Genomic DNA, 27,436 nt, shown 5'->3' on the forward strand with positions numbered 1-27,436 from the left:
TGCATTTTGGCTTTACTGGCCCTAAAAGAAGGCAAGGTGTATTTAAGAATAGAAGTTATTCGGAGGGAATTCACTTAGGAAGGGAAGTAACTTGCACAGAGCTCTGGGAGCTCACAAGTGGTACACTGTTTGGGGACTGGTGGTGACCCTTCCTTGTGTGAAGATTGGAATGTGCAGTGGGTTACTCTCTGGCTGAAAGACCATATTTTCTTCCCTCCCTCCTATCCCTATCAATCAATCAATCACTTAAAGAATATCATTTATTAGCCCTTCAGTGATTTTCTTTGCCAGTGGCAATGCTAAAACTGCTAAGTATGCTATAGCTCAATATTTACCAAATGATTGATAGGCCATTGATTTCTGTGAAATTCAGATGCACAATTTCATTCCACAGTGAAATGGATTCCAGTTGAAGCCATGTTGAGTTCTTTGCTCACATGACCCATTAAAATATCAATGATACCACATGAGCCATCTAGGTCTTTTTAAAAGGCTCTATACCCTTCAAATATGGGGGATACAGGAAAACAAAATAAAGATCCATTTCTCTGTTAAAGATACTAACTTGTATGTTAAAAAGTTTATTTCAGTTAAAGTGTAAGGCAATAATTAATCTTAGCAAACAAGTTGAAAGAAAAAGACAGACATAATCATTTTTTCTATAGCTTCCTGAGTCAGCAGTCTGGCTTCGTAAGTAGTGGCTCCCTCAGTGGTGACATTTTAGGACTCTATAGTGCTTATTTACATCTGCTAAAGTGTGGAAACAGAAAAACTTCATGCAACAATCTTAGGTCAGACACAATGTAAATTTTAAGGATTTCTTCAAAATCGCAACCCTTCACACTTTCCCTGAATGTGCAGTACTGTACATTTTAAATTCTGTAGGAAATGCATTAGAATTTGAAAAGACCCTTTTAGAAATGAGTCATTCAAATCAGATACTCAAGAAACTAACAAGTTCTTTAATCTCAGAGATTGCTGATCTGACCGTGTTCTTAACAGAGCCATGATATTGTGTATAATTACTTAACCACTTTTGGCATTAAAATAGTCCCCCAGAATATTAAGCATGCCATGAGACTAGTGAGCATTTGTACGATAATCAGAGCTTTATAATGCCAAAGAAAACCAAAACAAGAGAGAATTGTTCGCATAGGAAAATAACTCAAAGGCAAAAAGAAAACCATGATTATTACTGAAATGGAGTAACAACAGGGAACTATTGGTTTCTCACGTAATGTCCTTCTTCAACACTTGTGATTTTGCTTATTTTTCCTATAAATAATTTCCATTAATCTATTTCATATTAACCACAGGAACAGAAAATCTGAAATTTGTAATCTATTTCATATTAACCACAGGAACAGAAAATATGCCTGTATTTTGAAATTTGTAATCTATTTCATATTAACCACAGGAACAGAAAATATGCCTGTATTTTGAAATTTGTTTAGATGTTTTTTCCTCCACAATTGAGTCTATAAAAGCTATAAACACTGCAAACCTTATGTGTACTGCCTGACATGTGAAGCACCCAAGACTAGTGATACAGCTGACCCTTGAACAACATGGGTTTGAACGGTGCAGGTCCAATTATACGCAGATTATAAACGGGTATTACAGTACTACACGATCCGTGGTTGGTTGAATCCATGGCTGTAGAACCTTGGATACAGAGGTATGACTGTAAAGTAATATGCAAATTTTCAACTGCACAGTGGTCAGCACCCCATATCCCCAGGTTGTTCAAGGATCAACTCTATATGGTTCCTACAACTCTATATGGTTCCTACAAAGTCCAGGAAGAGCAATGGTTCCAGTGTCCACGCATGTGACAGCATGTTACCATTCAGCTCTGGCTGCAACCCTGCTGTCTGTGTGGGCTCGGTCAGTTTTTAAGGAGTCACAAATGAGGCAGGCAGTATATGAGGAGCATGATTCAGAAAGCACACTGTATACATCCCACAAGCAGCTTCAAGAAGTGTTTTCTTCCACAGCGCACACTTACTATGTATGCTCCTTCTGTTCAGGCAGATCCGAGTGCCACTTTTTTTGTTTACTCTGGCTTTTCTTTAAAATGTTTTTTTTGGCCTAGGCTTGCTAAATGCAAAAATTGTCTTTTTACATTTTTAATGGAGAAAAGAAAGCTAGCAGAATTTACCACTGCTCTAATCAAACTCTTCCACTGCTGGAGCCAGGAAGCCAACAGCCATCTTCCTCAACATGAAAAGTACCTCTAAGTCCTAGAGCTGCCATCATGCAGGATCTGAACACCGACAACTCTAAGGACAGTTACAGAAGGACATTCCAGTACAAGCCACAGCCTCAAGTCTCAGGAAAGCCAGCTCTGCTGAACACAGTAAGTTAGTGAGAGACGAATCTGTTCAACTGGCTGGAAAACAGACAAAAATAAGGACCCAGTGCATCAATAAAATTATGCCCTAAAGGATTAACCTTGGATAACAGAAGACTCCTAAAAAGTGAGAATAAATATAAAACGCCCAGCCACTCCCGACCCCACTCTCCTCCCACCCCAGAATAGCCACCATGGCAACTAGTGCTCTGAAGAAGGAAGTTAACATCATATACTTGCACGAACAATATTCTAAACCAAAAGGGCCTGTGCAACTCAAAGGGAAAGGTAACTAGACAAATGCTCTTCTCACAATGGTGAGGTGTGGAGAGGACGAAAATATATGTTTCAGAGGGAAACAGGCATTGAAAAAGCAACCTCAGAAAAACATTACAATGATGGAGCTCAGTGACCACTTGTCAGAAGGACAGGAGTCCCCAACTCACACAGGTTTCCACATCAGAGGACCGGGGCTTCAGAGATGCAAAGCACACTAAAGGCTGCATGCAGAAGCAGAGCTCTCGGCACAGGCTCTGGGGCCTCAAAAGCCCAATGGTGCTTCCCCAGTCTTTACCGCAGTTACCTTCTAATGACCTACAGAGTTAGGCCTCAAGGGGAATCATTACTCCTGTGAATGATATTTAACCTACCATCCAATGACACAAAAAAAATGCTCTTGGGCTTTAACTGGAAATGTCATTTGTCTCATTAACAGTGGACTTACAGTACCTTCTGCATCTTTCATGATCCTAAGGGGACAACTATTAAAGTGGTTTGTTGGCTTTCGTCCTTAAGGTCATACAAAATGACCTATGTAGGTAAGTGGCAGTACCCACATGTGCTTAAGTGCCAGAAAACTGGTATTTTCAAGTGTCAGAAGGGCCATGCACACTACCCCACAGCATAACCATTACAGACAGTGCTGGGCCCTGAAGAGTGTTAGACCACAAAGCTCTTTGAACATATGCTCACTAATTCATTGACTTACATACCAACATCCATGAAACACCAGGAGAAACCGTGGGCATGTACTTAGAGCTCATCCACAAGACTAAAACACAAAGAGATGGTAGGTGCACACCCAGGCAGAAGGAAATGTCCAATCTGGGAACTTCTCTTTCAGAGCATCCAGCTGGGAGGATCTCTTGTCTTCCCCAGAAAGATAGTGGGCAGCAATGGCCACAGTGACCGCTCCTTCAGGCTGTTCTTCCAAGACCTGGAGGAGAAAATTAGTTACTTCTCTAGTGCTAGGAAGGCAAGAACACTGACTGATCCCAAGGTTCTTGCCAAATACCCCTGGAAACCTGATCAGTAATACCAGCAATACTGGGAAGTTCCCACCTGTACTTCTATCCAGAACTGCCATGCAGAGGCCTGGAGTCCATGGGAATAAAATACAAAGTAGTCCCCTCCTTTACTCGTGACTGGGGTGCCATTGCCAAGAGACCACTGAGAAAGTGTAGACCCTTTGTGGGTTCGGACGTAGAATGACATATGGCTTGGTCCTGTACGATAAGAGGAAGGAAGAATAGTTAAAACAATCTTTGAAAAAGCAACAAGAAAAGAAACCCACCACCCAAAGCAGACTACGAAGTTCAATGCTTTATATCACTTTTAAGACACTCAGTACAAACCTAAAAAAGGTGCCAGGTTGGACGTTCAGTGTGTATCAACAAAGGTAAGTAATGAGGTGCGGCAGAAAAGGCACAGAATTTATAATGAGAAAACCTCTGTTTACATCTTGGTCTGGTCATTTAAACATGGAAGAACCTTACCACTCGTGAGCCCTTCTTCAGAAATCTAGAGAATAAGCTTCATCTAACCCAAGAGATAACTGCAAAAACTATAGCAAAAGAACTGACAGGATTTTAATATATCCACATACATTATTAAGACAAACAAATATTGAGGTGAGGGTGGAAGGCTAATGGGCAAATGTTGCATGTAACAAACACAGAGGGAAAGGGCAAAGCAGATAAACTGTGGTATAAGCTAATAGAGTTAAAGAATACAATTAAACACTGACACACAGATAGTAAAAGGTTAAATAACAGGCAATCAAAACAAAAATATAAACATTATATGCCAGAAACTACCTTTTTCAAGAGCAAGACAGCACATCATAGAAAAAGGAATATAGCAGATAAAACACACGTAATTATAAATATTTTTGAGACCAAAAGTATTATACAGTAAAAATAAATGTGAAAAGACCTAACCCAGCTGCTAAAAGAAAAAAAGTTTAACTTAGCTTACAAAGCTAAACCTAATCACATACTGTAACATACTTAAAGAGATTCAGAAAGCGTAAAAAACGAAGGTTATTTCAGGCAAGTGGACAGAGTTTTTAAAAAGACAAGAAAGGAAAAACTAGAAATCAATGAAATAGAGAATAGAAGAAACAGACCTAATAATCAAAAATCTGTTATTTTTTTAAATTAACAAGACAACCACTAAGTAACCTGATTGGAAAAGAAACAGAGGGAAAGGAGAGTGGAGCAGAGAAAACAAGTATATACACAAAGAGAAATAAGAAAAATAAGCAGAAGTTGTTTAAAAAATCACACATAACCACTCTGCCGCCCTCTGTAAGTTTGAAAACCCACATGAAATGGCTATTCTGCTAGGAAAATACAGATTATCAAAACTGATAAGAGCTAATAAAGCTAGAGCAGAGATAATAAACAGATAATAAAGCTAAAGCAAACCAATTTCCCTAGAAAAATTATTAAGAAACTACCCTAAGGAAAAGCACCAGGCCCAGGTGAGTTTAGAAAGATTTTCAAGCCAACTTTTCAACAAAATAGTTCTAATGCACCATAAACTGTTGCAAGAAAATGAAAACCAACTGTTTTTATGATGTGTAACATTCAATACATTTATGATGTATACCTAAATCTGATAAGGACAGTACCAACCCACCCCCCCCCAAAAAAAACCCCAAACAACACAAACCAATATCACTCATGAACACTGATGTGGAATTTCTAAATAATATATTTGCAAACAAATCCAATATCACATTAAGAAAATAATAGCCTATGTGTGACCTGGTAAGATACACCATTTACTTAAAAGACCCAAGGAAGAAAAATCGATCATCAGTTTTGTAGATGCTAAAAAAGCTTTTCACAAAATTAAAATCTAAAATACATTCCCTAAAAAAAAATTCAAGGAATGACAAGTGATGAATGCTTGTTTAACATGATTAAAAAATATATACCTTAGCCCTAACGTCAATATCTTATATAATAGGAAAACACTAGAGACCTTGGTTCTAATATCAAGAACAAGGCAAGGATGCTCACCATCTCCACAACAGTTCTATCCTATGCTAGAAATATTAGCTATTTAGACAGAAATCAATTAGAGGCATAAGAGTTGGTAAAGAAAAATTATCTGCAGATGATATGCAGTAGTAAACAAACTATACACCTGAGGTCTGTATTTGTATGGCTCTCAGGCTAAGCATGGTTTTTACGTTTTTAAAGAGTGGTTAACAAACAAGAATCTATCATGGAAACATATGGCAAAGCCTAAAATATTTACTATCTGGCCCTTTAAATTTTGGCAATTCCTGGTATACCTGGAGAACCCTAGTATCAGTGGTTAACTAAAACAAGATTCAGAAAGGTAGCAAGATACAAAATTGACATACAGACGTCAACTGCCTTCATACATAAAAAATATAGCCAGTTTGAGGACATAATGATAGTAGCAACAAAACCTTTATAGCACTCCTGAAAGACATGAAAGTAGAACTGATCGAACAAATGCAAAGACATTTCCAGGTTCAGGATAGGGTGATTCAACATTGTATGTCAGGGTCTCCTTAATTTATAAATTTATTATGATACTCCCCTAAATACCAATTAGCAATATGTTTTATATTAGATGATACTAAAATTCTAAATACTAAAATTATGGAAAAATAAGCATGCAAAAAATGGCAAGGAAGATACTAAAAAACAAAAACTACAAAGGATCTTAACTCTCCCAATCATTAAATTATAAAGCTTCTGTAATTAAAAGTGCGGTAACTGATGCACAAACAGACCTGCACACGCACCATCAAAAAATAATTTTTTTAAAAAATGATTTCTTGTCATTTGTAATCACAAAACACAGGGCAGTAGGTGTACAACCTGCCTGCCAGGAACCTGAATTTTATTGGAATTCTCCAAATGGTGCATAAAGGATAGAGAAAGGTTTGAATTTTTCTGTGCTTCCTTTTTATAGGCTGGCATTTAAATAAAATAAAAAATTACTGGCATGAACAAGAAAACCAATTAGTGCAAAATAAATTTACTTCTAATTAAAATTTTAAAGCCTAGAAAACAGAAGTATTCACCTTCAGAAGTGTCAGCTAAGGCACTTCCTTCCCATAAGTGCTTCATCCCACTGGTTAACTACCAAATATTATTTCACTACTACCATCTTGTGTCCTCCAGCTTCCCTCGCTTACAAGATTTTCAAGTCCCTGCTGTGATAAACTGAATGAAAATACAAAAACCAAACAAACTACTTGTAGAAGAGAAATTTCAGTAAAAAGTGGGCAAAGCTGAGGTATATACAGTCAAATAATTTTGTGTATGGTGTTAGGTGTTCTAATTTCATTCTTTTGCATGTAGCTGTCCAGTTTTCCCAGTGCCACTTATTGAAGAGGCTGTCTTTTCTCCATTGTATGCTCTTGCCTCCTTTGTCATAAATTAGGTGCCCATATGTGCATGGGTTTATCTCTGGGCTTTCTATCCTGTACCATTCATCTATATTTCTGTTTTTGTGCCAGTACCATACACAGTCAAATAATTTTTGACAAAGGCACCAAAGCAATTCAGTGAGCAAAGTCTTTTCAACAGATGATGCTAGAACAACTGGATATCTATAAAGGAAAAAGGACCTTGACCTCTACCTCACACAATATACAGAAATTAACTCAAGGTGCATCCTAGGCCTAAACATAAAAGCTTAAGGCTATAAAGTTTCTAAAAGGAAAAGTCTAAATTCATGATCTCTGGGTAGGCAAGCTTTTTTTGGAAGATACATAAAGCATTAATCCTGAAAGAAAAACCTGATAAAATGGACTTCATACAAATTTAAAACTTCTTCACATCAGAAGACATCATTAAGAAAATGAATGGGCAAGAAATCTTGATAACACCAGTTATCTGATAAAGGATTTTATCTAGAATGTATGAATGTATGTCCTATAAGACAACAAGCTCAGTTTTTAAAAGGGAAAAAGACATGAGAAAACAGGTGAATGGCCAGTAAACACTTATAAAAGTGTTCCACATCTTAATTATCAGAGGAATGCAAGAGGTACTACTACTAAACACCCACAAGAAATGATAAAATGAAAAAAAACAGTAAATTCTGGTGAGAATGTGGAGTAACTGGAACTCTCGTATACTACTGGTGGGAGTGAAAAACTGAAAAAAACAATTTAAAAAAGTTAAACGTAAGTCTGTCCTATGAACCAAACAATTCCACTCCTAGATATTTATCCAGGAAGAGAAGTGGAAGACATATTCCCAAAAAGCTTTGTACGAGAATGTTCATAATAGCTTTATTCATATTAGCCCCAAACTGGAAACTGCCCAGGTGTCCGTCAACAAGAGAATGATAAGCTGTGGTATAGTCATGCACTGAATACTACTCAGCAATGAATAGGAACAAAATACTGATACTCAAAAACAACACAGCTCAATCTCAAACACATTATGCTTAATGACCAGACACAGAATATTACATACTGGATGATTCCATGTATATGAAGTTCAAGAATGAGCAGGCAAATCAAATCTGTCAATGTAGGAATCAGAAAGTTGCTTCTCCAGGGCAGGGAGACTTTAGTGTAAGGGAACTTTCTGGGGTGATGGAAATGATTTGTGTTTTGATAGTGGTTACATGGGTATATGTATGCTTTTATCAAAACTAAAGGAACTGTACAAGATCTGGATGTGTCAATGTATGTAAATTAGGCCTTAAAAATATACATATATATATGTATGTACATATATATATGAATGAATAAAAATAAACAAGGGGGAAAGTTACGTATGAAGATACCTTTCACTCATAAAATCCTGGGCAACTTTCTATCAACCTTTTTTTTTTTTTTTTCAATTTATTTTTGGCTGCATCAGGTCTTTGTTGTTGAGCATGGGCTTTCTCTAGTTGTGGTGAGCAGGGGCTATTCTTTGCAATGTGTGGGCTTCTCATTGTGGTGGCTTCTCGTTGCAGAGCATGGGCTCTAGGTGCGCGGGCTTCAGTAGTTGTGGCACACGGCTCAGTACTTGTGGCTCACAGGCTTAGATGCTCCGCAGCATGTGGGCTCTTCCTGGACCAGGGCTCAAACCCATGTCCCCTGCACTGGCAGGTGGATTCTTAACCACTGCACCACCAGGGAAGTACCTCAACCTTTTTTTTTAAACTCAGTAATTAAAGTACAGAGTGAACAGTAGCAGGAACTTTTAAAAATGAACTTCCTGTATTAGGGTTCTCTAGAGAAACAGAATAGGATGTGTAGAGAAAGAGAAAGAGAATTATAGAACTGGCTCATGTAGAGGCTGGCAAATCCAAAATCTGCAGTAGGGGCTGGCAGGCTGGAGACTCAGGGACGAGCCGAATTTGAATTCCTAGGCTGTGCTGGCAAGACCCCCCCTCCTTGGAGGAGGAGAGTCTTTTTTTTAAGGCCTTCAACTGATTGGATGAAGCCCACCATATTATGGAGAACAATCTGTACTCAGAATTTACTGATCTAAATTAAATGTCAATCCTATCCACAAAATACCTTCACTGGAAACATCTAGTATGGTGTTTGTTCACATATCTGGGTACCATCTTAAAAAGAAAAAAGCTGACTAATTTAATTTAACTCAACACATTTGAGTGCCCATTATGTGTCAGTGATTTCACTGGGCACCAAGAATAGAAGGATAAGAACCCACCATGTCTGCCTCCCTTGACTAAATAATCATGATACAAGGAGGTCAGAGCTACAATCAAGATATGTACAAAGGAAAGAAAAAGGGTAGCAGTTGCTTAGTCTGTTGGAGAAGATGGGAGAGAAAGGTCAGAGTAATCTTGGCATTTTGCCTAGGGGAGAAACACAGAGTTTGGGTGGGAGGTAGTAGCAAGAAAATCTCTCTCTCACCAGGAGTGTGTGTTTGACTGGACAGAAAGGAGCAGTTGGATGTAGCTAAGGAATGCACCAAGGGAAGTGCTGAAAAGTTTAAATGGGTACCTGGGCCAAACTCCCGAAGACCACACATGCTTTGCCAAAGAATTTGGATGTATTCTGCGGCAACAGGAAATCGTTAAAAGTTCTTTAAGTAGGGAAGTGACGTGATCAAATGTATTTTTGAAAAATAATATGAGAGACAAGACTTAGAAGCCAGAACACCAGTTGAGTAGCTCAAGGAGCTAACTACTAGTTTTAAACATAGTAAATATACCAAGAAAGGTAAATAAGGTCACACTGTCTACTAATGCCAGGCCAAATGCTGTTTTGGATCTACCTGACAACTAATATCTGACACTAAAAGTTTTTCAGTAAGGCTCCTTAAAAATTATTATCTGCCTCAGTTTGTTTTTAGAAACACTATAAGCTCTCAAGTTGCTGGTCACGATAATAAATCTGAGGGGGGAAAAGCTCACATGCAACATATTATAAAGTTGAAGAAGTGAAAGAGAAAGAGAAAAAAAAAATGTTGTCTGACTTACCCATTGCTTCAAAGGTCAACTTTACAGAATCCCAGGGAGGGAAGAATTGGGAATATTACATTATAAAGCATCTGTACTACCCATGAAGCAGTACAGTGTTACTTGAAAGTGAACTTATTGAAAGCTCTAAGCCACTTAAAATAATTTTTAACAAGTATAATCAAAATGCTAATATATCAGTTTAATCAAACAAGTATAATTGCTGTGTGCCTAAAAAGCAGACCAAAATAGGTGAGGCAAAAACTGACAGAATGGAAAGAGAAAAAGACAAATTCACCATTATAGTTGGAGACTTCAACAACCCTTTACAGTAACTGACAAATACAGCAGGCAGAAAATCAGTGAGGATATATAGCTGAACTAAAACACCACCATCAAAAACATTCATAGAACTTCATCCAACACCAGAATACACATTCTTTTCAAGCTCACATGGAACATTCACCAAGAGAGACCATATCCTGCACTATAAAACATACCTCAACAAATTTAGAATAGAAATCATATAAAGTATGCTCTCAGACCACAATGAAATTGTAGAAATAAATATTGAAAACCAGCTGGAAAATCCAAAATATTTGAAGATTAAAGAACTTACTTCTAAATAAATGAGTCAAAGAAGCCTCAAAAGAAATTTTTAATAAATTGAACTAAAATTGTAAATTTGTGAGATGCAGCCTAAATAGAGCTTAGGGGGAAAAATGTAGCATTGAATGCATACATTAAAAAAGATGATCTAAAGTCAATAATCTAAGCCTCCACTTTAATAAGCTAGAAAAAGAAGAGTATTTAAATCCAAACTAAGCAGAAAAAAAGAAATACTTAAAAATAGGGCAGAAATTAATGAAATTGAAATAGGAAGTCAAGAGAGAAAATCAATAGAACCAAAAACTGGTTCTTTGAAAAGATCAATAAAATTGATAAACCTCTAGCCAAGCTAAGAAAAAAAGAGAGAAGACACAGATTACTAATCTCAGAAATGAAAGAGGTGACATCACTACAGATCCCACGTGCAGTAAAAGGATAATAAAAGAATATTATGAACACTGTAGGCCCCAAAATTTGATAACCCAGATAAAACAGACCAATTCTTTCAAAGACACAATTTGCCAATATACACACAAGAAGAAATAGACAATCTGAAATAGTCCTTTATTTATTAAACAAAATTGAATCAATAATTAATGACTTTCCAAAACAGAAAGAACCAGGCCCAGAGGGGTTCGCTAGTGCATGCTACCAAACATTTAAGGAAGAAATTATACCAACTCTCTACAATCTCCTCCAGAAGACAGAAGCAGAAGGAACACTTTCTAACTAATTCTGTGAGGCCAGCATTACTCTAACACCAAAACCACACAAAGACATTACAGGAAAACTTCAAGATTAGGACTCGGGCTTCCCTGGTGGTACGGTGGTTAAGAATCCGCCTGCCAATGCAGAGGACACAGGTTCGAGCCCTGGTCTGGGAAGATCCCACATGCCGCGGAGCAACTAGCCCCATGAGTCACAATTACTGAGCCTGCGCGTCTGGAGCCCGTGCTCCGCAACAAGAGAGGCCGCGATAGTGAGAGGCCCGCGCACCGCGATGAGGAGCGGCCCCCACTTGCCGCAATTAGAGATAGCCCTCGCACAGAAACGAAGAGCCAACACAGCCAAAAATAATAAATAAATAAAATTTAAAAAATAAAAACAAAACAAAAAAAACTTAAAAAAAAAGATTAGAACTCCTTCATGAACACAGACGTAAAAATCCTCAACATAATATTAGAAAATCAAATCCAACAACATATAAGAATTATACACTATGACCAAGTAGAATTTATTCCAGGTATGTGAGATTGGTTCAACATTTGAAAATCAAGTAATGTAATGCATGACATCAACATGCTAAAGAAGAAAAACCACATGATCATATCAAAAGACAGAAAAGTATTTGACATAATCCAACATTCATTCAGAATAAAACTCTTAGCAAACTAAAAATAGATGGGAACTGCCTCAGCCTGATCTGACGAACATCTACAGAAAACCTACAGCTAACATTATACTCAGTTGGTAAGAAAGCTTTCCCATTAAGATCAGGAACAAGGCAAGGATGATCCCTCTTACCACTCATTTTTAAAATGACTTCCATACTGGAAGTCCTAGCTAATGCCATGAGATAAGAAAAGGAAATAAAAAGTATAAAGATTGGGAAGGAAGAAATAAAACTGTCTTTGTTTGCAAATGACATGATCATCTATGTAGAAAATCCAGAAGAATCAACCAAAAAAATCCTGGAACTAATAAACAATTATAGCAAGGTTGCAGGATACAAGATTAACATACAAAAGTTAGTTGCTTTCCTGTATACCAGCAATGAACAATACTATTTACATTAGCACCTCAAAAACGACATACTTAGGTATAAATCTCACAAAGTATGTACAAGATCTATGTGAGCAAAACTGTGAAACTACAAAAAAAAAAATCAAATAAGATACAAATAAATGGAGAGGCATTCCATGTCATGGATAGGAAGAGTCAATAGATGTCATTTTCCCAAACTTGATCCACAGGTTCAATGCAATTCCAATCAAAATCCCAAAAAGTTATTTTGTGGGTATTGACAAACTGATATATAGAAAGACAAAAGACAAGCAATAATCAGTATACTGAAGAGAAAGTCGGAAGACTGATATACCCAACTTCAAGAAATACTGTAAAGCTAAAGAGATGAAGACAGTGCAGTAATGGGAAAAGAATAGAGAAATAGATGAGTAGAACAAAATATAGAGTCCAGAAATAGCCCCACGCAAATATAGTCAACTGATCTTTGACAAAGAAAGAAAGGCAACTCAGTGGAGACAGGATAGTCTTCAACAAATGGTACTGGAACAACTGGAAATCCACATGCAAAAACACGAATCTAGACACAGAACTTATACCTTTTACAAAAATTAATTCAAAATATATCACACACCTAAGTGTAAAAGGCAGAATTTTAAAACTTCTAGAAGGTAACATCAGAGAAAATCTAGACACCCTGGGTTTGGCAATGATTTTTAGACGAAACACCAAAAGCATGTTCCATAAAACAAAAGTGATTAAGTTGGACTTCAATAAATTAAAACACTTAATGCTCTAGGAAAAACACTGTTCAGATATGAAAATACAAGCCAAACTGGGAGAAAATATTTGGAAAACACTTACATGATGAAGGACTTATACCCATATATACAAAAAACTCTTAAATCTCAACAATAAGAAAACAAAATTAATAAACAGACAAAAAGATCCAAATAGATACCTTACCAAAGAAGTTATACAGATGGCAAATAAGTATGAAAAGCTGCTCAACATCATATGTCATTAGGGAATTGCAAATTGAAAAAGTAATAAGATACCACTACGTAAATATAAGAATGGCTAAAATCCGAGATTGGTTCAAGATGGCGGAGTAGAAGGACATGTTCTCACTCCCTCTTGTGAGAGCACCGGGGTCACGGCTAACTGCTGAACAGTCATCGACAGGAGGACACTGGAACTCACCAAAAAGGACACCCCACATCCAAAGACAAAGGAGAAGCCACAGTGAGACGGTAGGAGGGGCACAATCACAATAAAATCAAATCCCATAACTGCTGGGTGGGTGACTCACAAACTGGAGAACACTTATACCACAGAAGTCCACCCACTGGAGTGAAGGTTCTGAGTCCCACGTCAGGTATCCCAACCTGGGGGTCCGGCAACAGGAGGAGAAATTCCTAGAGAATCAGACTTCGAAGGCTAGCGAGATTTGACTGCAGGACTTCGACAGGACTGGGGGAAGCAGAGACTCCACTCTTGGAGGGCACACACAAAGCAGTATACGCATCAGGACCCAGGGGAAGGAGCAGTGACCCCCAGGGGAGACTGAACCAGACCTACCTGATAGTGTTGGAGGGTCTCCTGCAGAGGCGGGGAGTGGCTGTGTCTCACTGTGAGCACAAGGACACTGGCAGCGGAAGTTCTGGGAAGTACTCCTTTGTGTGAGCCCTCCGAGAGTCCACCATTAGCCCCACCAAAGAGCCCAGGTAGGCTCCAGTGTTGGGTCACCTCAGGCCAAACAACCAACAGGGAGGGAACCCAGCCCCACCCATCAGCAGACAAGCGGATTAGTTTTACTGAGCTCTGCCTACCAGAGCAACAGCCAGTTCTACCCACCACCAGTCCTTCCCATCAGGAAACTTGCACAAGCCTCGTAGATAGCTTCATCCACCAGAGGGCAGACAGCAGAAGCAAGAAGAACTACAGTTCTGCAGCCTGTGGAACAAAAACCACATTCACAGAAAGATACACAAGATGAGGGCTTCCCTGGTGGTGCAGTGGTTGAGAGTCCACCTGCCAATGCAGGGGACACGGGTTCGTGCCTCGGTCCGGGAAGATCCCACATGCTGCGGAGTGGCTGGGCCCGTGAGCCATGGCCGCTGAGCCTGCGCGTCCGGAGCCTGTGCTCCGCAACGGGAGAGGCCACAACAGTGAGAGGCCCGCGTACCGCAAAAAAAAAAAGATACACAAGATGAAAAGGCAGAGGACTATGTATCAGATGAAGGAACAAGATAAAACCCCAGAAAAACAACTAAATGAAGTGGAGATAGGCAAACTTCCAGAAAAAGAATTCAGAATAATGATAGTGAAGATGATCCAGGACCTCAGAAAAAGAATGGAGGCAAAGACCAAGAAGATGCAAGAAATGTTTAACAAAGATCTAGAAGAATTAAAGAACAAACAAACAGATGAACAATACAATAACTGAAATGAAAACTACACTAGAAGGAATCAATGGCAGAATAACTGAGAAGAACGGATAAGTGACCTGGAAGACAGAATGGTGGAATTCACTGCTGCGGAACAGAATAAAGAATGAAAATAAATGAAGACAGCCTAAGAAACCTCTGGGACAACATTAAACGCAACAATGTTTGCATTATAGGGGTCCCAGAAGGAGAACAGAGACAGAAATGACCCGAGAAAATATCTGAAGAGATTATAGTTGAAAACTTCCCTAACACGGGAAAGGAAATAGCCACCCAAGTCCGCGAAGTGCAGAGAGTCCCATACAGGATAAACCCAAGGAGAAACATGCCGAGACACATAGTAATCAAACTGGCAAAAATTAAAGACAAAGAAAATTATTGAAAGCAGCAAGGGAAAAACAACAAATGACATACAAGGGAACTCCCATAATGTTAACACCTGATTTCTCAGCAGAAGCTCTACAAGCCAGAAGGGAGTGGCATGACATATTTAAAGTGATGAAAGGAGAGAACCTACAACCAAGATTCCTCTACCTAGCAAGGATCTCATTCAGATTTGATGGAGAAATCAAAAGCTTTACAGACAACCAAAAGCTAAGAGAATTCAGCACCACCTAACCAGGTCTACAACAAATGCTAAAGGAACTTATCTAAGTGGGAAACACAAGGGAAGAAAAGGACCTACAAAAACAAACCCAAAACAATTAAGAAAATGGTAATAAGAACATACATATCGATAATTACCTTAAACATGAATGGATTAAATGCTCCAACCAAAAGACACAGGCTTGCTGAATGGATACAAAAACAAGACCCATATAGATGCTGTCTACAAGAGACCTACTTCAGACCTAGGGACATATACAGACTGAAAGTGAGGGGATGGAAAAAGATATTCCATGCAAATGGAAATCAAAAGAAAGCTGGAGTAGCAATACTCATATCAGATAAAATAGACTTTAAAATAATGTTATAAGAGGCAAGGAAGGACACTACAAAATGATCAAGGGATCAATCCAAGAAGAAGATATAACAATTATAAATATCTATGCACCCAACATAGGAGCACCTCAATACATAAGGCAACTGCTAACAGCTCTAAAACAGGAAATCAACAGTAACACAATAATAGTGGGGGACTTTTAACACCTCACTTACACCAATGGACAGATCATCCAAACAGAAAATTAATAAGGAAGCACAAGCTTTAAATGACAGAATAGACCAGAAAGATTTAATTGATATTTATAGGACATTCCATCCAAAAGCAGCAGATCACACTTTCTTCTACAGTGCACACGGAATATTCTCCAGGATAGATCACATCTTGGGTGACAAATCAAGCCTAAGTAAATTTAAGGAAATTGAAATCATTTCAAGCATCTTTTCTGACAACAATGCTATGAGATTAGAAACCAATTATAGGGAAAAACACGTAGAAACCACAAACACATGGAGGCTAAACAATATGTTACTAAATAACCAAGATACCACTGAAGAAATCAAAGAGGAAATCGAAAAAAATACTTAGAGACAAATGACAATGAAAACACAATGATCCAAAACCTATGGGATGCAGCAAAAGCAGTTCTAAGAGGGAAGTTTATAGCAATACAAGCCTTCCTCAAGAAACAACAAAAATGTCAAATAAACAATGTAACCTTACACCCAAAGGAACTAAAGAAAGAAGAACAAACAAAACCCAAAGTTAGCAGAAGGAAAGAAATCATAAAGATCAGAGCAGAAATAAATGAAATAGAAACCAAACAGTAGCAAAGATCAATAGAAATAAAAGCTGGTTCTTTGAGAAGATAAACAAACTTGATAAACCATTAGCCAGACTCATCAAGAAAAAGAGGGAGACGACTCAAATCAATAAAATTAGGAATGAAAAAGGAGAAGTTACATCAGACACCACAGAAGTACAAAGCATCCTAAGAGACTATTACAAGCAACTCTATACCAATAAAATGGACAACCTGGAAGAAATGGACAAATTCTTGGAAAGGTATAATCTTCCAAGACTGAACCAGGAAGAAATGGAAAATATGAACAGATCAGTCACAAGTAATGAAATTGAAACTGTGATTAAAAATCTTCCAACAAACAAAAGTCCAGGACCAGATGGCTTCACAGGTGAATTCTATCAAAAATTGAGAGAAGAGCTAACACCCATCCTTCTCAAACTCTTCCAAAAAATTGCAGAGAAAGGAACACTCCCAAACTCATTCTATGAGGCCACCATCACCCTGATGCCAAAATCAGACAAAGATACTACAAAAAAAGATAATTACAGACCACTGTCACTGATGAATATAAATGCAAAAAACCTCAACAAAATACTAGCAAACAGAATCAACAACACATTAAAAGGATCATACACCATGATCAAGTGGGATTTATCCCAGGGATGCAAGGATTCTTCAGTATATGCAAATCAGTCAATGTGATACACCATATTAACAAATTGAAGAAGAAAAACCATATGATCATCTCAATAGATGCAGATAAAGCTTTTGACAAAATTCAACACCAATTTATGATAAAAACTCTCCAGAAAGTGGGCAAAGATAGAACCTACCTCAATATAAAGGCCATATATGACAAACCCACAACAAACATCATTCTCAATGGTGAAAAACTGAACAGGAAGAAGATAAGGATGTCCACTCTCACAACTATTATTCAACATAGTTTGGAAGTCCTAGCCACAACAATTAGAGAAGAAAAAGAAATAAAAGGAATGCAAATTGGAAAAGAAGAAGTAAAACTGTCATTGTTTGCAGTGACATGACATGATACATACATAGAGAATCCTAAAGATGCCACCAGAAAACTGCTAGAGCTAATCAGTGAATTTGGTAAAACTGCAGGATACAAAATTAATGCACAGAAATCTCTGGCATTCCTATGTACTAATGATGAAAAATCTGAAAGAGAAATTAAGGAAACACTCCCATTTAACATTGCAACAAAAAGAATATAATACCTAGGAATAAACCTATGTAGGGAGACAAAAGACCTGTATGCAGAAAACTATAAGACACTGATGAAAGAAATTAAAGATGATATCAACAGATGGAGAGATATACCATGTTCTTGGATTGGAAGAATGAATATTATGAAAATGACTATAATACCCAAAGTAATTTTTAGATTCAATGCAACCTCCATCAAATTACCAATGGCATTTTTTACAGAACTAGAACAAATAATCTTAAAATTTGTATGGAGACACAAAAGACCCCGAGAAACCAAAGCAGTCTTGAGGGAATAAAACGGAGCTGGAGGAATCAGACTCTGCGACTTCAGACTATACTACAAAGCTACAGTAATGAAGACAATATGGTACTGGCACAAAAAGAAATACAGATCAATGGAACAGCATAGAAAGCCCAGAGATAAACCCACGCACCTATGGTCAACTACTCTATGACAAAGGAGGCAAGGATACACAGTGGAGAAAAAACAGTCTCTTCAACAAGTGGTGCTGGGAAAACTGGACAGCTACATGTAAAAGAATGAAATTAGAACACTTCCTAACACCATACACAAAAATAAACCCAAAATGGACTAGAGACCTTAATGTGAGACTGGACACTATAAAACTCTTAGAGGAAAACGTAGGAAGAACACTCTGACATAAATCACAGCAAGATCTTTTTTGATCCACCTCCTAGAGTAATGGAAATAAAAACAAAAATAAACAAATGGGACCTAATGAAACTTCAAAGCTTTTGCAAAGCAAAGGAAACTACAAACAAGAGGAAACGACAATCCTCAGAATAGGAGAAAATATTTGCAAACGAATCAACATTCAAAGGATTAATCTCCAACATATATAAACAGCTCATGCAGCTCAATATTAAAAAAACAAACAACCCAATCCAAAAATGGGCAAATGACCTAAATAGACATTTCTCCAAAGAAGACATATAGATGGCCAAGAAGCACATGAAAAGCTGCTCAACATCAGTAATTATTAGAGACATGCAAATCAAAACTACAATGAGGTACCACCTCACACCAGTTAGAATGGGCATCATCAGAAAATCTACAAACAATAAATGCTAGAGAGGGTGTAGAGAAAAGGAACCCTCTTGCACTGTTGGTGGTGGGAATGTAAACTTGATACAGCCACTATGGAAAACAGTATGGAGGTTCCTTAAAAAACTAAAAATAGAATTACCATATGACCCAGCAATCCCACTAATGGGCATATATCCAAATAAAACCATAATTCAAAAAGACACATGCACCCCAATGTTCATTTCAGCACTATTTACAATAGCCAGGTCATGGAAGCAACCCAAATGCCCATGGACAGACGAATGGATAAAGAAGATGTGGAACATATATATACCATGGAGTATTACTCAGCCCTAAAAAGGAACGAAATTGGGTTATTTGTAGAGACGTGGATGGATCTAGAGACTGTCATACAGAGTGAAGTAAGTTAGAAAGAGAAAAACAAATATCGTATATTAACGCATATATGTGGAACCTAGAAAAATGGTACAGATGAACCGGTCTGCAGGGCAGAAATTGAGACACAGATGTAGAGAATAAATGTATGGACACCAAGGGGGGAAAGCCGCAAGGGGGTGGGGGTGTGATGAATTGGGAGATTGGGACTGACATGTATACACTGATGTATATAAAATGGATGACTAATAAGAACCTGCTGTATAGAAAAATAAATAAAATTTAAAAATTTGAAAAAAAAGAAGAATGGCTAAAATCCAAAAGGCTGACAGCACCAAATGCTGGTGAGAATGTAGAGCAACAGGAACTCACATTCATTGCTGGTGGGAATTCATACTGCCTTTGGAAGACACTTTGGCAGTTTCTTACGAAGGTAAATATAAGCTTACTATACAGTCCAGCAATTGCACTCCTAGATATTTATCCAAATGAGTTGAAAACCTATTCTACACAAAAGTCTGCACACAGATGTGTACAGAAGCTTTATTCATAACTGCCAAAAACTGGAAGCAACCAAGATGTTCCTCAGTAGATCAGAAGATAAACAAACTGTGGTACACTCACAGCAATAAAAAGAAATGAGCTATCACACCACTAAAAGACATAAAGGCACCTTAAGTGGAAATTACTAAACAAAAGAAGCCAATCCGAAAAGGCTACAAAGTGTAATTCCAGCTATGTGGTATTCTGGAAAAGGCAAAACAATGGAGACAGTAAAAAGATCAGTGGTTGCCAGAGGGAGGGAGGAGAGAGGGGTGAATAAGTGGAGACGGGATTTCAGGGCAGTGAATCTACTCTGTATGATACTGTAATGGTAGATACATGACAATATGCATCTGTCAAAACCCATAGAACTAAACAACACAATGAGTGAACTAAGTCTAATGTAAACTAAGGACTTTAGTTAATAATAATGTATCAATGTAGGCTCATCAATTAAAAGAAATGTACCACACTTAATGCAAAAGGGATAATAAGGGAAGCTGGGGGGTAGAGAGGACAATAGGGAAATCTCTGTACTTTCTGGTCAATTTTTCTGTAAACTTAAAACTACTCTAGAAAATAAAGTCTATTAAATTTTCTTTTAAAAATCATAACCAGCTTCAATTGCTTTTAAAAACACCAAGTTCTTCCTAAGTTGCTGGTCACTATTATACATTTGAGGAAAAAATATACATGCGTATTAAAATTTTTAAGAAATGACAAGAGAGAAGAAAAAACTACCATATGACTTACCTGTTGCTTCAAAGGTCAGCTTTACAGAATCCCAGGGTGTCTGTTCTTTGGATACAAGTCTGAAATGAGCAGGTTCTTTTGGAGAAACTTCTGGGGCAGGAAGATACCAGTTTTTCCTATTTGGAAAGGTAACTTCAATATTCAGGTTGCTTTATTAGTTGATTTTGAACTATAATTCATGGAAGTGCTCAGAATATAATAAACACATAAACTGATGAATATGATAAACAATGTCAGTTTCTCTGAAGCCCAGGTTATTGTGTAATAAAACCTTTATTGTGTAATAAAACCTTCCTTAATAAAAGTGAAGAACAAGGATCCTAGGTGATCTTGATTCCACTACCCATCCTATTTCTTCTCATCCATTCCTTCACAGCCAAACCATAAAAACTCCCCAGAAATAAAACAATTTGAAATTGATGCTTAGCTGCTTGCTATCTGTTAGACCAGTTAAGAGGGCTACACTTTCTAACTATTCAGCTTTCTAGAGGAAAGACTTCCTAATTTGAAAAAGCAAAATTTGGGGGAGAATAAAAAACTTCTGAGTGCTGTATCCCACAAAGAAATACAACTTCTGTAGTGATATTAAAAAGAAAAATAGTATAAACAGCACTCAACTTCTATGTTAACCAGTTAAAATAATAAAGTACTGATACAGTGATAGGACTTGAGAACAAACTAATCCCCAACTAAAAGCAGAAAAGTAATGAACCAACCTGATGAGAAAGTGCACTGGAAGATACCAAGGGAAACCACATAGGGGTGCGTTCTTCTCACAGTGAGCTCGGATGGTATCATTGATCTCGGGAATGTGAGGTGTTATGTGAGACATTCCGGTATAATCAAACCCGTTGATCCATATTCCAGAGTCTCGTTTAACTACGTTTCCATCCAAGTCATGAAATGTTCTAGTCATATGCTGAAAAGAACAAGACTAATGAGGAAACTACTGTTTGAACTCCTTCACCCACATCCCCACCCCAGATTAACAAAAATGACTACGTGACAATACCAAGAAATGATGAGGCTACTGAGCAACAGGAACCCACCGCTGGCACAATCACTTTAGGAGACTGCTTAGATTACCTAATAAAGTTAACATGCGCATAACCCTTCAAGTCAGCAACTCCACTGCTGAATATGGACCTTAGAGAAACTCTTGCAAGGTACAAAAGTGTTGGTTCAGCATTGTCCATATTAGCAAAAACTGGAAACAACCCAAATGTCCATTAACAGTAGAATGGGCAAATAAATTGGGGCATCCTCCTATGACAGAAGTCTATTCGGCAATGAAAAATAACGAACTACAGTGACACAGATCAACCTGGAAGACTCTGACATGCTGTTGGGCAATAAGAAGTAAGCCACCAAAGAGTATATGGTATGGCCTTACCTGTAAGAAGCTCAAAAACAGGCAAAACTATATGTTGTTGTTTAGCGATTAATACATATGTGGTAAAATAATGATTAACTCCAACCTTTAAGATAGTGAGTACTTTGGGGGTGGTAACAAGAGAGAGAGGAGCAAAAGAGTTGGGATCAAGAAGGGAATACTGAGGTTTTCTAAGATACAGCTAATGCTCTTTTAAACTCAATAGATACTCACATGATTACTTTATTATTTCTTACAAATATGTTTCTAAATTTAAATTTCATATAAAAAGTTTCTGAAAACCTACTATTTCAGATATAAAAGACATGAAAACTAGATCTCTTAAAAGTCCTAAAAGGACTTAAATACATTCTAAAAGAAATACACACACACTTCCCTTTCGGGGTGTTACATGCTAATTGATGTGCAGAGAAAAATAGGAATCACAGCTCACCACTGTGCCTAACAGAATTCTCTGAAAAGGCACCATGCTCCATCTGGAATAGCTCTATTAACAACGGAAACCAGCCTGAAGAATATCGAATAGGAAAAGAAAAAGGATTGCAAAGGGCAGGGGTAAACCACAGCCCACAGGCCAAATGGCCTGCTGCCATTTTTATAAATAAAGCTTTATTAAAACATGGCCACATTCATCTGCAGGTGTCGTCTATGGCTCCTTTCACTCTGTAGAAACAGCGTAGCTGCAACAGAGACCACATGGCTGGCAGAGCCTAAAATATTTATTTTATGGCCCTTTATAGGAGAAGTTTGTCACCTTCTGGCACTGGGGAAGAAGAGAACCCCAAAACAAATCAGGACAGGAGTTTTTAAAAATAAAAATCTAGCTTTTCCTAATGACTACTGATGTGACTGTAAAATTTGTCACATAAAATGTATCACTGTGTCCTACAGGACTGGAAACAAAAACAAGGAATAGTTGGCTCTTTCTCAAAATCTCCTCTCTCATACTTAAGTTCAAATATATTATTACTACTTACTCAAGTCCTTGAATAATTATCTAGGTTATGACTGTTGGCTTTTCTGTTTGACCACTCCATTCCCTCTAACAGACAGGAAGACTGGAAATAAGGGGACTTAAATTCTTTTTCCTGTTTTACACCAGCTCTAAAAAGTTTGCAGAAAAACCTGAAATCTAAGAAAGTTCTAAATCTCATTTTATTAATATCTAAGTTATTATATTTTCACTATCACATTACCTTGAACATTACCTAAGATCAATCTTACCGCATTTTAAAGAATCTGTTTCATTTTGCCAGTTGACAGGAGGCCATATTTTTACTCAGCCCACAAACAGTTTTACAATCTGTACTTCTGACAGCTCATTATTCCATGATACGTATTTGCTCTCATTTTTCCAAGTAGGTACATTTTTGTAATTTGAACAGTAATAAGAACAACAAGCAGACATTTCTGATTCAGGCTCTTAGGAGAAGTGTTTCTAGCTGATAAGAATGCCTCTTGATGGTCTTTTCCTCACTGCCTTACACAAAATAGTCGAGGTACCAACTAACAGGTCAACAGTAGAAAAGTCACTTATGTGTTTCGAGCTTCACTGTTGACTAGTAAGCTCAAAACACCATAAGCCTTTCCTCTCCAGGATCTCAAATAGCTCACACAAAATTGCTCTTACCTGAAGAAACACTCTCTTTGGCTTTGGACTGGCAGGGTTGGAGCTGTATGGGAAAAAAGTTCCACTGCAAACAAGGAGGAATGCAATTGTACATACCAAAGTTAAAGTTAGCATAGTTCTTTTTGTGCTTTTGGCAAGGTAGATGAAGTTAATCTAAAACACAAAACACAAAAATAGAAAAATTACCATTGGCAGAAAGGTGGCTTTACTGACTTGACATTGTAACAGGTGTTGTCAGACAGATAATAAAGGACATGTATCAGCATGTGCTACCATACTCCCAACTCCCAGTACACAAAGCACTAATTATAAGGGATTTCCATCACAAGCCAGAGCCTAAATTAATTAGAGATGCCCCCATCTGCATGACGGTGCCTCTCTGACAGGCAGCCAGACAGTAAGAGGGAAAAAGGCAACTGAGACAGTGTCTCTGCTCAGCCAAGAGACTACTAGAGGATGTACATCCACCATCAGTCAAACCGTGAACTTATTTTATTTCCAATTCTATCAAACCCTGTAAGTTAACTGCACAGCAGACACTATTTAACCGTACCAAACATCATGACATCAGCCTTTTATTAAAGAACCAGAGGTAAGCTTTTAAGCAAGTAAGCAGGCCTATTTCAACAAAACTCAAGTTCTAATAATGCTTTCATAATGTGCCTATGTGCTGGATTCATCTTTTAGATACACCTACAAGACTCTGCCTGTGGACCTGCACATAAGGAAAAACTGCAATAAAAGTAATTATGCACCTGAGACTAACACAATATTGTAAATCAACTTATAGTTCACTTGGAAAAAACCCAAAAAAACTATGAAAATTGAAACCAGGGGAAAAAAGGTACTTCTGCCCTTGTCACTGCAGAGTTAACCAAGGCCAACACAATCAAAATAACAAATCTGAACTTGGGCAGGAAAAGCAAGTGGCTCAGTCTCAAGATGGGCATCCAGGAAGTCCTAAATATGTTTATATTAATTTTTTAATTGTAATAAAGTCACCGAATTAAAAATTGCGGAGGACACATGATTATAGAATATGTCCACAGATCCCTTAGGGGTTCTGAAGGAGCCACTTTGAGAAACAATGACCTAGTCCCTGCTCCCCCTTTTGCCTTCTCCCCCTTATTGCCCACCCTCCAGGGTCAATAAGTAGAAAAGTGCAGAACATAAATGTGAAAATATTTTTACTGAGATGAAAATGAAAAATTAAGCAGATATTCATAACCTACCATATACTCTACTATATGAAACTAAGAGATTTTATATCTACAGTGTAACGATATGCCAGCCAGGGTAATCTCCAGCAAAACAGTACTGGTCTTAAGTCGAAGATCTTCATGTTTTTACACTGAAGGACAGAAATAAGACAGAGTACCCAAGGATTTATGGCAGTGAGTCAGCAAAACACAATTTGTTACCCTGTCCGTCCCTCTTTCTCCTGACAGTCACAATATTTAAAATGTGGCTCCTTAGAACAGGGTCAAATATCCTGCCAAGTAATAAGTTTCGCCTCCACTGGGAGACTGGTTAAGTTTAGGTATACAGAGTCGTTTGGGTCCAAATAAAACCTCCCTGTCATAATGCTGTGGTTCCTGCCATTCTCAACCCTGTTGCTACCCAAAGTTGTCCTACAACTTCAGGTTAAGCTACAGTTTCCACATCCATATTTTTCTCTTCTCCAGGTCCTGAGGCTCATCTTCTGCCTCTTCCACCCACCTTCTGGAAGAGCTTTGGTAATGGTGATAAATGAGAAGGTGATCAGAGAGTGGGAGAGAAGGAAGAAGAGAACGGCCTAGTGACAGTGTGTTTGGATCCCACTGTATCACATTTTACTGTCTTTTGTCTTAAATGTTACATCTGATACCACTCTAGGTTCCGAAATGGGTGTGAAATAAAATGCAGAGAAGCATAAAAAGGGACTATGAAGTGCCCCGTGTGCGCTGGCTCTTTCTCTGTTTCTCTCTGAGAATCTCCTCCTGATCCCGCTCCTACCAGCAGTCTCATTTAATCAGTACAACCATGATGGCCCCAGCACAGGGGAACCCCAGGAAACCTGTTAACCGATCATTTGACAGCAATTTAATTGCTTCCTAGCAAATATATTTAATAAATCCCCAAGGACTAAAAGACAGGCTCTCTGAAGTGTGCATTGTGGTTCAATTCTCCATTACCCAAGGAGAAAAGTCTCACTCTAGTAAAAAGCCACTATCTGTAACACAGCTACACGTAAGTAAGAAAATAGCGAAGAGAATGATAACCCACAGCATCAAAGGGCAGCAGAGTTATTTCACATTATAATGAACATTAAAGTATTCCAAGAGCCACTCTCCAAAAGTAATTTAAAAGGTAATAAACTTTAATCTACTTGCTTATGGTTTCCAAGATTTCCATGCTTTTGGGGTCATTTTCAATTTCCACAGTGAAGTTTTCAGGGTTCATTTTGTCCCCTTCCCTATGGAACAGAACTGAAATGCCCCACATTCTGATCATCTTTTATGAGCATCAGTAGCTTTCATTCATTGACTGTGATTTAAATACACTGCAGGGGCGGGGGGTGGGGGGTCCAGTTCATAACTTAGCTGACTCTAGATTACAACCTAATCTACATGTGATGAAACTACATCTCCTTTAGTCCTCACAACAGCAAACCATCTATTAAGATATACAGAGGATTTAAAGCCTTAATATTAAAACCAAAAGAAGTAAACCCTGAAGGCAACAAAGAACATTTTAGAATTTTCCATCTATCCCTGCAAATACCAGTAAGGACTAAACCATAATATTAAAAGTAAGATGGCTGCAATGCTCAGATTTCTTTCAGAACTAGTACAGCTGATCTCAAACAATAGCGTGCATAAGAATTACTCTACAGGGCTGTATACGCAGTCACACATGCAGCTATTTATTTGCCATTTAAGGGACTTGCATGGACAGCGCTGGCCATGCACGTGGTACTTGTATCTGCTGTCCCTAGACCCTAGTCCCCACATGAGATGCCCTTTACTATATCAGTGTGAAAAAGCTCACTATTCTCTCCATGAAGGAAAGAGCTATAATAGTCACAGCTACTTTTTCTATTTGGTACCCTAGCCTCAAATCTCAGAGTGTACCTACAGGTATTCAATAAATACTTCTTACTCTTAGGGACTGCAATGAAAAGAGCCACAAAACAGAGCAGCCAGGCCTGAGTCCTGGAGAGTGCCGACACCACGCCAAGGGCAGCACTCTGCCTGGAGCTTGCTGTAGCAGAGGGCAGTCTGGTTGTCAACTCTACATCATGTCTTTTCTTCCCTCCGGAGAGTCCCAGGGAGGAGAAGCAGGGATGGCACAGGTAGCACTCGCCCTGTGAGGGCAGAACACTGATACAGTAAAATGACAAGGCCTGTAACATGTATTCATTACTTGGTAAAGGAAGGCATGTTTGGGTGTTGTAACTGTATGTCACTCAAGGACACAGACTCGTTCAGTGACCTTGGCTGCGCCAGCACCAAGGCAGGTGAACGACAAGGGAAAACTCCTCATCAGAATTAGTCTTCCTTCACTAGCTCTAACAGCACCAATTAAACTACCATGTATTTATTAACATTTGCCTCTAATTAGTAAGTTCAAAACACACTCTAAAAATTCACCACCAAGCAATCTCTACCACTTCTCACTTGGTATTCGTTCCACACATTCAAATTCAGGTAGTTTGAAAGCTATTTGAAAAGAAGTATAATCAGAGGATTTGGGAGGATGAGGAAGCAAAAATAACAACAACCCCCCCCCTTCTACATTTTATGCCCATACCGAACCCACAATATGCAGAGTCATTCACCATTTCTTTT

General features: G+C 38.1%; 1 protein-coding gene across 1 annotated transcript in view; it reads right to left on the reverse strand.

Moving 5' to 3' along the window:
• Positions 1-1,779: 1,779 nt before the first annotated feature.
• Positions 1,780-27,436, reverse strand: part of ERMP1 (endoplasmic reticulum metallopeptidase 1) — a gene marked incomplete at its 5' end in the record, with an annotated part of 51,904 nt that continues 26,247 nt past the window's right edge. The window contains 5 exons of the mRNA XM_082842839.1: positions 1,780-3,569; positions 3,695-3,858; positions 20,584-20,699; positions 21,300-21,502; positions 23,607-23,759. Coding sequence (XP_082698965.1) covers positions 3,405-3,569; positions 3,695-3,858; positions 20,584-20,699; positions 21,300-21,502; positions 23,607-23,759 — 801 coding nt within the window. The 3' untranslated portion in view covers positions 1,780-3,404. The remainder of the gene's footprint in view (positions 3,570-3,694; positions 3,859-20,583; positions 20,700-21,299; positions 21,503-23,606; positions 23,760-27,436) is intronic.

The sequence above is a fragment of the Leucopleurus acutus genome, assembly GCF_964270905.1.
Source record: "Leucopleurus acutus genome assembly, chromosome: 7".
NCBI lineage: Eukaryota > Metazoa > Chordata > Mammalia > Artiodactyla > Delphinidae > Leucopleurus > Leucopleurus acutus.